Source organism: Colossoma macropomum, unplaced genomic scaffold (genome assembly GCF_904425465.1).
Source record: "Colossoma macropomum unplaced genomic scaffold, Colossoma_macropomum, whole genome shotgun sequence".
In the NCBI taxonomy this organism is placed as follows: Eukaryota; Metazoa; Chordata; class Actinopteri; order Characiformes; family Serrasalmidae; genus Colossoma; species Colossoma macropomum.
Genome location: NW_023494790.1, coordinates 7,108,728 through 7,122,244, shown reverse-complemented (window position 1 = coordinate 7,122,244; position 13,517 = coordinate 7,108,728). Strand labels below are relative to the sequence as shown.

Here is a 13,517-nt window from a genome sequence, read left to right as displayed (position 1 = left end):
ACGTTAGCGACCTCGATGAAAGGGAATATTAGTGTCAGTGCTCGTTACTTAATATAGTAGTGTTGTAACTACCTGACTAGCTTGTTTGCCATCTTACCGACGACCACGTCAAAACGAAGCTGAAGAAGGAAGCTTCTTATTCACCAGCCTCTTGTTCAAATATTCCCGTTCCACCTTAAATGGTGCAGCAGTTACATTCTGGTGCATAAGGCCTCAGGCGCCAGAATGCAACTTCTGCACCGTTTAAGGTGGAACGGGAAGAAGCTGGCAAATAGAAGGCCAACTTCAGCCTCGTCACGTCCAATGTGTCCAGTACTTACAATAACACGCATATAATGCTACATTGCTTGATATCTGTCGCAGTTGCCTCTTTTTCGTTGGGTCACAATAGCTGCAAAAGTTGCCTCAAGTCAGGGTGAGAAAGGGGTCAATACAGAACTGGAAACTGACACCAGTCAGTGGTACACATATTACAATGGGCTTAACCTGCTGGTCCTGCCAGATGTCTTAGGCTCAGGCCTACTTCAAAGAATAGCTTTGATATTAAAGGGGAACCCCACCGATTTCTCAAAAATTCTACATAATAAAATGGTTGTGATGTAAACAAATTCATTCAGAGTGGTCTGATGAGAAATGCTCTGGTTTAGAGAAACTTACCGAGTCAGAATTGTTCACAGTGGTGGTGATAGGAACCAGACATCTGAAGAGTTTAATGCTTCTAAAAGCTCCCTCAGAGGACGTTATTACATGAACTGGTTAGATATATGCTGCGTGATGTCTGAAACATTTTTTATGATAGTTGATAGTTTTATGAAAACATTTTGGCTTTAATGTATTTATTTTAATCCATGCATGGCAGAGTGGTATATGCAGGGCGTTGTAAGGCAAAATAGTCCCCAAAGAAAGCCTGTTTTTTCAGATTTACCATTATTTTACCATCATCAACATTACATATAAAAACTCAGAAAATACATGCAGGTTCACTGGTGGTTTTGGATAGAATGGCTATATTTGTGTTGTAGACATGGTGACTTCTGGTTCCTATCACCACCACTGTAAAGAAATCTGAGTCTCCACAATGAATATCAAGAAGTGAATTATTCAGGCGTTTTGAAAAATTGGTGGAATTCCCCTTTAACAGTTGAATATGGGTGATGTTGTTGCTTGAAGTCCCTGGACATGGAAATAACAACACCTGTAAGTAAAACATTATATGATGTTCTTTCTCTGCTTATGGTGTTCCTCCATCTCTTCACCAAGTTAATGTTGAAAACTTTGATAGGGTCTTAAGCGATTCGCTTGGTGAAGACTACATTTGGCCATTAGTAATCGATTTAAGTGCACTTTTATGATGCTTGGTTATTAAGAAAATATGTGGAAATATGTACATTGTGACTTTGTGTTGTGATTTTTGTATATTTAATTCAACTGTGCAGTTAAATGCCTTATCATCGAATACTATCTTTGTTTTAACACTGAATATTATGTTACTGTATCACTAACTGCTCTTCCAATGCACTGAAATGCTTTACCAATCAATCTTCTCTCACCATTAATTCCTTAAAATGTAGTGACTTATAACAGTCTTCTCCTGTGTTGCTCAGGCTGAGGGAGGATGCACACTACTCGCAGTCCCGCGTCCATCCAGCCTGGAGGGGCCGGTGATGCTCTTGATCTGAGCTTGAGTGGATCGCAGCTCTCTATGGGCCGCAGACCCAGCAGTGCATCACCAGGGAAACACTTCTCCCGCTCCATATCTGTGTCTGTGGCCAGCGATGGCCGTGGCAAACGCAACACACTGGTGAGTTCATAAATTGCCCTTTTTCCATCAGATGTGTAATCCTAGGAGTAAATTATGTCAAAATATATTCTGCAGTTTTTCCTAATCAACTTTCATGTTTATATCCTTGACTCATCATACTCAGTGCTGGGAGATATATTATCTATACTGGTAATTCTCTGAAATTGACATATTGTGATATTGCTTTTCAGTTTGTTTGACAGTATGTTTAGTGATATATTTGGAAAAAAATGTTAATTATATCCATGATATGCCCGTTAAACAGTAGCATTGCTGTTGTCAAGCAGTTTGTTTTTAGATTTATCTGTTTCTATTCTATTTTTTGCGTTTTACTCATGGCATCCAAACCAACATGGTCAACTATAATTGGTGGAATTTCCTGTGCACATTTGAAAGAGCAGTTTAATATCCATACAATTAAACATATAGTAAGTTTTTTTCTTGAAGTACGCTCTCTGTCTGGTTAACATTTACAAAACAACAGGTTTGTGTCAAATTTGTGAGACGCTCTTGAACCCATATTTCCTGAATTCTGAACTTTTATTAATTCTAATTTAATTTTTTCTGTGGCATCGCTCCAGAGAACCTTTTGGCACCTCTATGTATTACTTTATTTTCTAGCATGCCGGTTGTTAGTATGATTGTAAGTGGTTTGCTTATGATTTTGCCATCAATCTCAGGAATGTTCTGATTTCCGTAGAGTAAAAATCAGTTACACGTCTTTGAGTAAAATTATTCATTATTAAGTATACATTATGAGGTATATAGCCACATTTTACACTGCAGTCTTTAATTACAGTGCTGTCGATTCATATTTTTGGCAGGTTGACTCTGGGTTTGGGAGCTCACGTGCCATTAAGAACCTGAGGCGGTCCAACAGCACTACACAGGTGAACCAGCAGGCCAACGTCAGCCTCAGGTACAAAACATAACTTGAGTGAGGGGAATGAAGTGAATGTGAGTGGCGTGTTTTTAGTTTGTCTTTTTTTGTATCACATCTGTCACAAATTCATATCCAATACTCAAACCAGAAGCTTTAAAATATTTTAATAAGAACTGAGATGACCTTGGCCCTGTTTTACGAAGTTGAAAAACAAAGTTAAATCATATTGATGATATGATATTGACAAAGAAACTTTGGAAATCTTCCAAGTTCAGGCTTGAATTGTGAAGATAAAAGTGATGCTGAATCTCTAAAGAAAACGTATTAACAGTTGCATAGTTCTGATGGGGTGTTGAGGGGCCACTGTCCTGCACAACTGAAAGTATTCACTGCTCCAATACATCTGCGTCAAGGCAGGGAATATTTTAGGCGGCATAGTCCAAACAAAAATAAAAGGATCCTAAATGGCTCTTGGCTTGGAAAAAAGATCTATGGAACCTGCTTTAAATATGCTTGGAACATGCTTTAAATAAAAAAAAATGTTATTTGCACACATACCATCTTCTTTTTTATTATTTTTATTTATTTTTTTGTTTTTGCGTTGTTTCAGATGCTAACAACTGTTGCAGCTGAATTTCAATTGAGTTTCAGGATGCTTCGCATTGTGCAACTCAAGTGCAATGTAGTTTCATGTAGGTTTCAGGCAAATAAAGTTGCATGAAAGTTTCACCATGTAAACCAGCCAAAGTCTGTTAATTACCTTTCTAAAGCGCAGAAAGGCAAAAGTAAATTCCAGCAGTTGTGTTAATATCTGCTCAGTAGCCTAAAATGGTCTCAGGCAATGTCTAGGCTACCTAACAACATATTGAACATTTTTTTCATTGATGTGAGTGATCTGAGACATGTCCCTGCAGGTTTCTTTCTGTGTGGCTTGTGTGCTCTTAGCCACGGGCAGTGAGTGTCATGCTTGGGCTAAGGTTTAAAGGGGATTTGGGGGTTTGTGCTGGAGAGAGGAGCAACAGCTGGGGTTTGGAAGATAAAGGACAATGGCTATTGTGAACTGGCGGCTGCTGCTCAAAAAAGTGGAGAGCAGCGGGGGCTGCTTTGTTCAGAGCGGGTGGGGGGAGCAGTTGAGAGGGAAGCCTCTCGGGTTTCTGTCAAATGAGGCCGCAGTGAAAGGAGAAGTGTGCACGCACTGGGAGCCTATTGTCTGGCAGCTGCTGTCGCCCTCCCCTTGCACAGCCTCCTGAGATGCTATAGTGGGTTTGAATGAAGGATGACCTAACACTGCTCCCTCCCCTTTCTGCACCTTAATAACTGTCCTTCTCTGACCTCCCTTCCCCTGCAACGTGAAGGAATGCACTTTTAAATCAGTATTGGGCGTACTTTTCATTAGGCCAGCTGGCATGGGGTGGTCGCCTTTCTACGCCGCCCCCCCCCCTAAAAATGCACACACTTCAGCACACATAAGGCTACAGCGCAGATGCTGATGGTGCAGGTCAGGCATCTGCCTTGTTCACCCATGCTGGATGTTCGGTGGTATTCGATTGTGCATGAAGATGCGATAGCCATATGCCTGTGTGCATTATCTGCCTTTAAGAAGGCGACTGTCCCTTTCAAAGACTCCCATCATATTGCATTCCTAAGCAGAGGCCTAATGCAGCTGTCGTCACAAAGCTGTCACCACGAAAAAAAAAAAGTTTTTTTTTTTTTTGTGCTCATCTGAAGTGAATCATGCTTCGGATGTCTGGCTCTTTTCATTGAGAGGGAGTCTCACTGCCCAAGATCATAATGGCTCTTATTTATTACAGTTGTGTACAGTTGCCCTCAAATCTGAATTGAGCACATGCTAGTTTCACAGACAGTTTTGTTATTCATAAATGTAATCTTTGGCGCATCTGTACGATTAAACTCAAGTCTGGTAGTGTATGTAAACATTTAACAACCAGAAACAATGTTTGACTTGCGGTTAACTAGCCAAACTATTATCAGTATCCTCTATAATACCAATAATAAGAATAAAAATGGAAAATAACAGTAACACTAACAATTTTAGTACACAATTGCCGTTTATTTGCAGCACACATACTGTTCACACACTGAAAAAAATATAAAAATATAAACGTGGCATAACACAGGGCAAACTTGATGTTTTTTTATTTTTTCAATATGTTAAATTCAGCTGAAGTGTGTTCTCAGTAGAGGACGTGTTATCTTTTTGTCACTTAGTCACACAAAATCAAAACATATCATTTAACCCAAACCTTTGCATACGACTGTGTATTAGTCTTAAAGGCACAGTGACAAAATCAGCCTGTTTCATTTTAAGGGGTAAAGAGAGGTTGTCATGTAAAATGAATTAAGTCTAATTTTGGTATGTAAAACTGCACAAACATCAAATATATTGTAGACCTTGGAGTAAAACATAAAATGCAAGAAAATGTGGGATATGAGCCTTTTAAGTTTCCTCTATAACATTTTCTTACTAACAGTAACCAACCACCAAGAATAAAATACTTGAAAAATATAATGCGCACTACTGACATTGTTTCTGCAAGAGCCTTGTGTTGACTGTTGAGTCAAAGTCTGCAGACTTAACAAAGCATTGATTTTGTCCAGTGTTTATGCGCCTTTTACTCATTCTCTGCATTCTGGCTCTGACTCTTTCTCTTAGTGATGGCCATGCTGAGGACTTCATGGCTCTGTTTGACAGCAGCACTGATGGGAGGCGAAAGCTGGCCAGCCTCACTAAGGCCTCCCCAGACCGCACGACATGGAATATACTGGTAAACCTATCGTCACTGTAGACCCTGTAGACTTCTCTGTCATCTACCCTTTTTCTTGCTTTTGTAGTGATTCCTTCAGCCTTAAATCAGCTTTGAAACCTCAGATACATATTTATTGTGTCCAGTACTCTATCCTAATGAGATGCTGTTTGTAGATGCTTTCACAAATATACTAATCTAGACCAAGTACAGATAATAATGAATGAGTGAGAATGGCTCAGTGATAGTACAGTAGCAGCCTACCGTTGCTTCACTGTTTGGTACAATTCATGAGAAACCGGCAGAGCAAGATGTGAAGTTTTAACTCAACAAGGAAACTTGAGATGAGACCATAAAATTTGGACGTGTGCCCTGTGTCAACAAGGTGAATGTGTTTATTCTTGTACCTGTGTTTCAGGACGACCAGCCGCGAGCCTTCCCCCTGCCCTCCAGCTCACGTAGTACCTGCAGTATGGATTCCCCCACTGGCCTGAAGAAGAGAGATTCTGGTGTCTCCCTGGCTGCCAACTTTACTGCTAACAACAGGTGGGCAGCCACCTCCTTCCAGAGCCGCAACCCTGCATGTTAACGTTTTCTGTTTCTACGGCAACTGTGTTAGATTTTCATGATGCCACATTTTTCATGCCTGTCAAGCAATTGAATAACTGCTCTTTGGGAGGCAGGGAGTCTTAAAATGACTTCCAGATAGTTGCTATTACATCTGAATATAAAGTGTCCCTTTGTTTCATTTGTTTGGTGTAATTCTTTGTAGGACTGTGTATGTGTTTTAGGAGGTGGGTAGCTAGTAGAATAGTAACGTGCAGACTCTGTGTTAAGCTGCTTTAAAGGCTTCTGGAAATTGTGTAAACATATTTGTGAAGACTATATAAAGTCAGTATGAGTTGATTATGTTTGTAATGTTTTACCTCCAGGAGCAATAAAGGAGCAATGGGTAACTCAGTAACTACCATCCTACACAACAACCACTCGGATAAGCCCCTCACGCCCAAGAGCTCCAACCAGAAACCCTGCTTCAAGTATGGATGCTTTGTTTATGGACACAGATTTAACCTGTAAACCGAATGTTTTTTAAAGCGTGTTTAATATTATTATTCAGTAGTATAACTTATTCAGTAACTACTATGAAAGTGATGAACTGAAGAATGGATGTATAGAGTCCTCGCACTTTAAATATTTAAAGCAGCCTAACTAAAATTTTGTCCAGCAGGTGGTGCTGTAGCTCTGAGCCTCATACTGATTGTTTGTGTTTCCTTCATTCTTTCTGTCTCTGTTTCGTATCTCAGTAATATAATCAAGGCCACAGTAAATGATGAGGGGACGCTAGAGAGCGGCTCCCTCACTAAGTCACAGAAGAATTTCTCCTCATCTTCGTCCAACTCCAACAACAACGCTCCCCGCAGCCCTCGCACCGCTGGCAGACGAGAGGTCACTGAGGAGGAGGCAGAGAGGTGAGTCTTGCCTGAATTAGCACCCAACATTGTTCTCTAGTATCTGCTCATAGCAACGTCACCCAGAGTTGGGGTAGTGCTGCACTGTACAGTTCAGTGTGTTCATTGCTCCAACATCTGATATAGCTAATTAGTACCACTTATTGCTGTTTACACAATTATGTGCAGTGGTGCTGTTTAAATGGCTATTTGAGTTGGATCTGAATGTTGAACATGCCATTAATTACATGATCTTTATCACTGTTTTGCTAATTATGAGGTTAAGTAGTTAGTTGAAGTTAAGTCTCAAGCAATACTGTTTGCAAGTGCCATAGCCATAAGTTTCTAATGTTAACTGTGTTAACAGGTATATCCAGCAGGTCAGCCACGCAGCAGTTACCATTCAGCGTTGGTTCCGTCACCATGTCAACCGGAGGAGAGCAAATGATGCTGCCCTTAGGCAGCTGCTCATGTCCAAAAAGAAGGTGTGAAACAGTTTTCCTGATATTTTCTGATTTGTATGAAATAGAAATGAGACCCTGTAAATGAACTTAAACAATCAGACACAATTAAAGCAAAAAGGGAAAAATCAGGGGGGAAAAAAACAGAAAAATAAACAACAGCAAAAAAACAGCAGAAGCCACACCAGTTGTAGGCGTGTTGAACTTTTATAGATAAAAATTGTCATGTCGTGGAAGTTTTATGTATTTCCCTTTATTTGTGTGGAAGTGCATGAAAGCGATAAGTAAGGAGGGGGAATCAAAAAGAAAAAGGTTGTTTTGTCAACACAGTTGTTTTTTTTCAGCTGGGCATCTGATGAAATCAGCATGCTTGATAAACGTAAGACGTTTTTGTGTGGTTTTGTTGCTTAAACGTTACAATTACTGGTCTTTTCCTTGTAAAAATAAAAAATCATCTCAGCGTCTTCAACTGGCATATGCATTGCAGAGAAAGATTCTAATTGTGTAAACTAGCCTAAAAGCTATTTTAGAAGTGTTTTTTTTCTAAAACATCCATGGGTGTCTATTACATGATGTAATTAAACAGGAAAGGGAGCAACGACAGGAGGAAGATAAAGCAGTGGGATCACAGAAGAAGAAGGAGGAGGACAGGAAACGCATCAGAGAGGAGAAGGCTCGTTTGGCCAGACTCACTGCTATTCAGGTGTGTCTGGATCCGGCTACAGAGACAGTTGCTAACTGAGGCTGACCACTACAGCAAGGGTTGAGGTCTTTTTAGCATTCAAGTGTTTTGGCCCCTTTTCTGAGTAGACTGACTGGACCAGAGCCAACATGTGTTGACTGTTTTCTAGTTACTGCCTGATGTCCAGTAGCAGCATGCTGCCTTGACCTGTTCCTTTACCAGATGTAAAGTATAGCAAAATATGAACAGCCAACTTGTGAGGTCTGTTTTGTTCATGCATGCAAACTTGTCACCTTTTGTTGAAATTCACAGTTTGGAATGATGAGTATCATCTCACCCAAACTCAGCACAGCAGCTGTTCAGGGTTATTATTCAGTCAACAAACAGTTATAGTATTTGATATAAATTATCCCATCAGAACTGAGAAAACGTTACTAAAATGTGAAAAGAGAGACACATTTCGTTCGCAACTGCCTGTTTGCTTTTGCCTGAAACTGATTTTGTTGAGTTCTATGGACTGATGTAACTGCTGTGAGAGCTTAGCCACCGTCTACAAATTACATCACGAAGAGCAATTATTGGGGTCCAAGTACAATATACCGTTTAAGAAGAGCACAGCCAGTAGACCACAAATGATTGGCGAAAGTGGCCTCTATTTGTAATGAATGTGGGGTCTCAAAAGATGATGTCTGCCAAATTTCATACACATTGACCTTTTAACCTTGTTATAGTAACCAACAGTAAGTCAGATTATTTAGTAACATTTTTAGACATGACTTGTATTTGCAGCACTCAGTGAACTTAATAACTCTACAGCAATTACCCCTCTATTTTAGTCTCAGACTTTCTCCTAGGAATGATGCCGGCGGTCCCTACTACAGGGGACACGTTTCTTAATTTTCATTTCATGAATTTTCATGTTGTTTGTTAGCCTTGACTTACTGAATTTCATTTTTAAAAGAAACTGTGACTTTTATTTGTACAACTAAAATAGACAAAATCTTATTATTTGTGTCACTGATTGTGATTTTTGGTGAGCTTTTTACATTTTTTAAATCATGGTTTTGTGTTGAATTTGTGCGTGTGCCTGTAGGAGTTGCAGCAGAAGCGGGCCCAGCGGGCAGCCAAGGTGCAGCAAACAGCGGAGGAGGAGCTGGATGCCTTGCAGCAGGCTGGGAAGGTGGGCCGTAAAAAACTCACCCAGAGTTTACCCACCTCTCCAATAGCTGCCAAGGCCAAGAACACAGGTAAACTGCAGGACCCCTCACTCATTCTGTCTGTGTTTCTGCATTCAACAGCTGGAAAATACAGCTTCTGCTGAGAATGTGTGGTTTGTGTGTGTGTTTTAACCAGACAGAAAATAACATTTATGTGGTCGGCTGGTAGTTTGAAAATGACTGACTCATCTTATATGAATGTCTGTGTACAGACTCAAATGTAAATTTGGCAAGTGAGTTGGAAGACGCTGCTAACCTGAGGGCAGTTTCACCTGCAGTGTCAACACGAAGAGGTTCTCAGTGTTCCCAGGTATTTCATATCAATTTAATATATGCAGCACAAATAGACAGTTTACTTGATACAGCACACAGGTACAGTTGACATCAGACAGCACACAGGCTTCAGTAGACTTTGCTAAAGGAATTCTGAACAGAAGACAACACTTTTTGGAATAGACTGTATTCCAAAAAGACCTCAGAGTCTAATCGTTTATGCTGGGCCAAAAAGTGAACCTGAAGTTCAGAAAAATTATTTTTTCAGAGCTCATGGGCTTTAGGCATCTGATACCAAAGAAAAAACAGCTCATGATGTACATAATTAGGAGATTTCAACTGCTAATCCAGTTTGGCTGTCTTGCTCAGGAGATTCTACAGAGGTCTGTAAGTGTTGAGGACCAGAGGCAGGGGGTGTCGTCCAGCAGAGCTCATTCTAAAACCACCCTTAATGACCTGCTGGATTCCCTTAAGCTCTTGGAGGAGGAACCAGAGGGACTGTCAGAGGACAAGAGCTACAGAAAAGAGAAATATGCCTGGATTGATGAGGTGAGTCTGCTCAAGTCCACAAGCAGTTTTTGTAGCTTTATAGACAGTAGCTTATATTTTCTAATTGAGAGGAGAGCTGTATTTCCTGCTTGTGGGCCTGAAGTTGTATCCCTAGATAATATTATAACTACTAACATGAACCACTGCTGGAAACGTGACTGTGGTCCAGGTTAGAATTAGAAAGTAGATTCCATGTTTACAAGAGGACAAGTGACTACATTTTTTAGACATATTTTATGAAAAGACTTAGAACTTAGTACTTAGAATATACAGTACTGTGCAAAAGTTTTAAGCACCTGAGAAAATTATATTTAAACAAAATACTGTTTGTTTTATCAATACATGTTTATTTGCTCAGAAAAACACCAATATTACAATACATACAAATAACATTAATACTATAAATAGTGATTTTATGTTTCAGTCTGTTCGTTTTACCCTTTTTCCAAACCTCTTCTCATAGCAGCCCAGTATTATTTGTAGTTGTCATTCACTACCAGGTTTGGCTAATCGATGCTTCATTACATTAAACCAAATGTGCTGCTGATGGATTTTAACAAATCCATCTGATGGCTGGGGTGTCCAGGAAGAATGCACAGACTGGCTGTAGTAGCTCCATGTCATTCCCTGCAGGACGGAACCTCTAACTCCCTAACTGCGGATAACCTAGAGCGTCATGGGCAGCTGAGTCAGACCCCCGCATTGCCAGATGAGGGCGCCCTCCTGTCTGAGGCCAAGCTACAAAGCATCATGAGCTTCCTGGATGAGATGGAGAAGTCGGAGCAGGAGAGGCCTCGCTCAGTCACATCTGGATCACATAGAGAGGTGCTGCTGCTACAGGGCTCACTTTCATATGACTGAGTTTCAAAAGTTTTAGGCACCTGAGAAAAATATATTTAAAAAAGCTGTTTATCTTATCAGTACATGTTTACAGAACTACATAACCTACATAGTGAAAAGTGCCACAAATAATAACTGAATATTAAGTCTATGGTTCAAGGTTAACATTTTTTAAGGTAACATTAATTACATTACTTTCATTTCTAAAGAGATGCTTGTTTTCATTGCATGTGTTTGCAGGTGCTGCTGTCTGAGGAGGAGCTGGCTGGCGTGGATCACGCTTCAGCTACTGCTGCTGAGGTCACCAGCTCCATGATGAGACTCAAACTGGAGTTGGAGGAGAAGAGACGCACTGTCAACATGCTACAGGCTGCTCTGGTAAAAAAAAAAATCTCCATACTGACATAAACACACCAAGAATGGCTAGCTATGTTAATAGTACTCTTCTAAACTGAAGCCATGGTACTCTGATTGCAGGCTCAGCAGAGAGAGCTGACGCTCCATCATGTGAAGGAGACAGAGAAGGAGCTCAACCACAACTTCCAGCTGCAAAAACAACAATATGAGGCAACAATACAAAGACACCTGGCTTTCATAGACCAGGTATCCACACTTCACCTCATTCAGAACCACATTTTCTGCTAGCACACATGCAGATACCCAGTCTTCAGAGACCAAATGACCAAGGACCAAGTCCACTGACTGTCATAAATGACTGCTGTGTAGTGTTATTGATCCATGTGTAGTTCATTTGCTCAGAAAAAATACTAATATTAGAATAAATACAAATAATATTAATTCAATAAGTAATGGTTTTATATATGTTAGTGTTTTGATTCAGCCATTTCCAACTCTCTCCTTGAGAAAGCCCAGTATTTTTTGTAGTAATCGTCCAGTACATAGTTGAACTAATCAAATCTTAAAAATTAAAGTTAAATTAAATCAGGTGTACTGTTGGAATTTCGCCTGTGTTCTTTTAGTCACTAGCTAAGATGTACTTTTTTATATTATTTTATTTTATTGATATTTTAATGTTATGTGGTGTTTTACGAGCAAAAGCACACTCTCTGCCAAGATGAATGGTTGTAAACAATTTCCTTAGGTGTCCAAGACTTTTGCATAGTACTGTGTATAAACTAGATAATAAACCTGGTATAGTTCAAAACACTAATAATAATTCCCGTTTCCATAAAGAATCCCTGTTATTTATTTATTTATTTTTAACTTAAAGATAGACTTAGACTTAGCTTTATGTGTGTCTTGGACAGGATGTAGTCCGAAATGTGTTCATTACTTGATATGTGTCTCCTGCTCTTAGTTGATCGATGATAAGAAGGCCTTGAGTGAGCGCTGTGAGGGGGTGGTAGCTGAACTCAAACAGGTGGACCAAAAATATACGAAGAAGATTAGCCAGATGCAGGAGCAGCATGAACTAGTGAGTACTACATTGGCTGATTCAGGATTTTAACCAAACAGCAGGAAACTTAATCAGAATGTTGACAAAAGGCAAAGGCTGGCTGTTTTTGGCAAATCTCACCAACTGTCTATGCATGCCATTTCCAAACACAACATGTAGTAGGATTATGGTGCCAGAAGGGGGCGTACTTGCTTGCTTGCTTTCTTGCTGTGCTTGTAAAGACTGCTGTTGGACTATGAGCATTCTGTATTTTTATTTTTATTCCTCTTACACTAAACCTTATATGAAGAGCTCTGTGTGTATGTGCATGCAGGTGCGAGTGGGAAGTGCATGCGCTTAATTGTAGCGTTGCTTTTATTCTCTTTAACCTATGTTCTCTCTTCTTCTCTTTGTCTGTGTTTTTCTTTGCTTCGTTTCTACGTCTGCTCTTCTGACTGTAGGTGTGGCAAATTCTGGGTCCCTTGTGTGAGGTAACGCTTATTTTTCTGTTTCTGACCTATGCTCTTCGCTTCTATTTCATCTCTCCCCTCCCTTTCGATACTGCAATTTCCACCAAGTGGAAATCACCTCTTTTTTTTTTTTACAGTGAAACATTTAAGAGGACTAACTCTGAGATTCAGATGCTGAAATTGTTGAAGTATCCGTTGATGACAGGGTGTCATGATGTTATGCGAGTAGCCTGTAATCAGAGCAAGGCATTGAAGAGAAGAGGCATAGTTCACTTCACCAACTTACCACCATAGTAGGAGCTTTTGGGAATTCCGTTATCTTCCAGGTGGTTTTATGGAATGTTTGTCATGCCTTTTATCTGTTATCCTTCTAGTTAATGATAACCCTATCTGTGCCTGTCTGCATACCAGACTGTTACCACACGTCCAAATGTAGACACTTGCTAATCCAACTTTCTCTTGAAATCAGGGGTATTATTAGAAGGTTTGTCCCCTTTGCTGCAGTAACAGCCTCCACTCTTCTGGGAAGGCTTTACACTAGACATTGCATTGAGGATTTGACTGCATTCAGCCACAAGAGCATTAGTGAGGTCTGCTGCTAATGTTGGATGATCAGTTCTGGATCACTCCAACTCATCCCAAAGGTACTGGATGGAGCTCCATCACTCAAGAGAACACAGTTCCACTGTTCTACAGCCCAACACCGGGGGGCTTTATACCCCTCTAGCTGAC

The 13,517-nt window shown here is 40.2% G+C and overlaps 1 protein-coding gene across 2 annotated transcripts in view; it reads left to right on the top strand.

Moving 5' to 3' along the window:
* Nucleotides 1-13,517, top strand: part of cep131 (centrosomal protein 131) — a 35,311-nt gene that overhangs the window by 418 nt on the left and 21,376 nt on the right. The window contains exons 2-17 of one of the 2 annotated variants that reach the window (XM_036572000.1): nt 1,605-1,801; nt 2,626-2,720; nt 5,359-5,470; nt 5,868-5,995; nt 6,382-6,486; nt 6,754-6,918; nt 7,265-7,382; nt 7,945-8,061; nt 9,134-9,287; nt 9,470-9,567; nt 9,900-10,079; nt 10,713-10,904; nt 11,160-11,297; nt 11,397-11,522; nt 12,238-12,354; nt 12,777-12,806. In XM_036572000.1, coding sequence (XP_036427893.1) covers nt 1,616-1,801; nt 2,626-2,720; nt 5,359-5,470; nt 5,868-5,995; nt 6,382-6,486; nt 6,754-6,918; nt 7,265-7,382; nt 7,945-8,061; nt 9,134-9,287; nt 9,470-9,567; nt 9,900-10,079; nt 10,713-10,904; nt 11,160-11,297; nt 11,397-11,522; nt 12,238-12,354; nt 12,777-12,806 — 2,061 coding nt within the window. In that variant the 5' untranslated portion in view covers nt 1,605-1,615. The remainder of the gene's footprint in view (nt 1-1,604; nt 1,802-2,625; nt 2,721-5,358; nt 5,471-5,867; nt 5,996-6,381; nt 6,487-6,753; nt 6,919-7,264; nt 7,383-7,944; nt 8,062-9,133; nt 9,288-9,469; nt 9,568-9,899; nt 10,080-10,712; nt 10,905-11,159; nt 11,298-11,396; nt 11,523-12,237; nt 12,355-12,776; nt 12,807-13,517) is intronic. The other variant, XM_036572001.1, reaches the window with a different exon arrangement.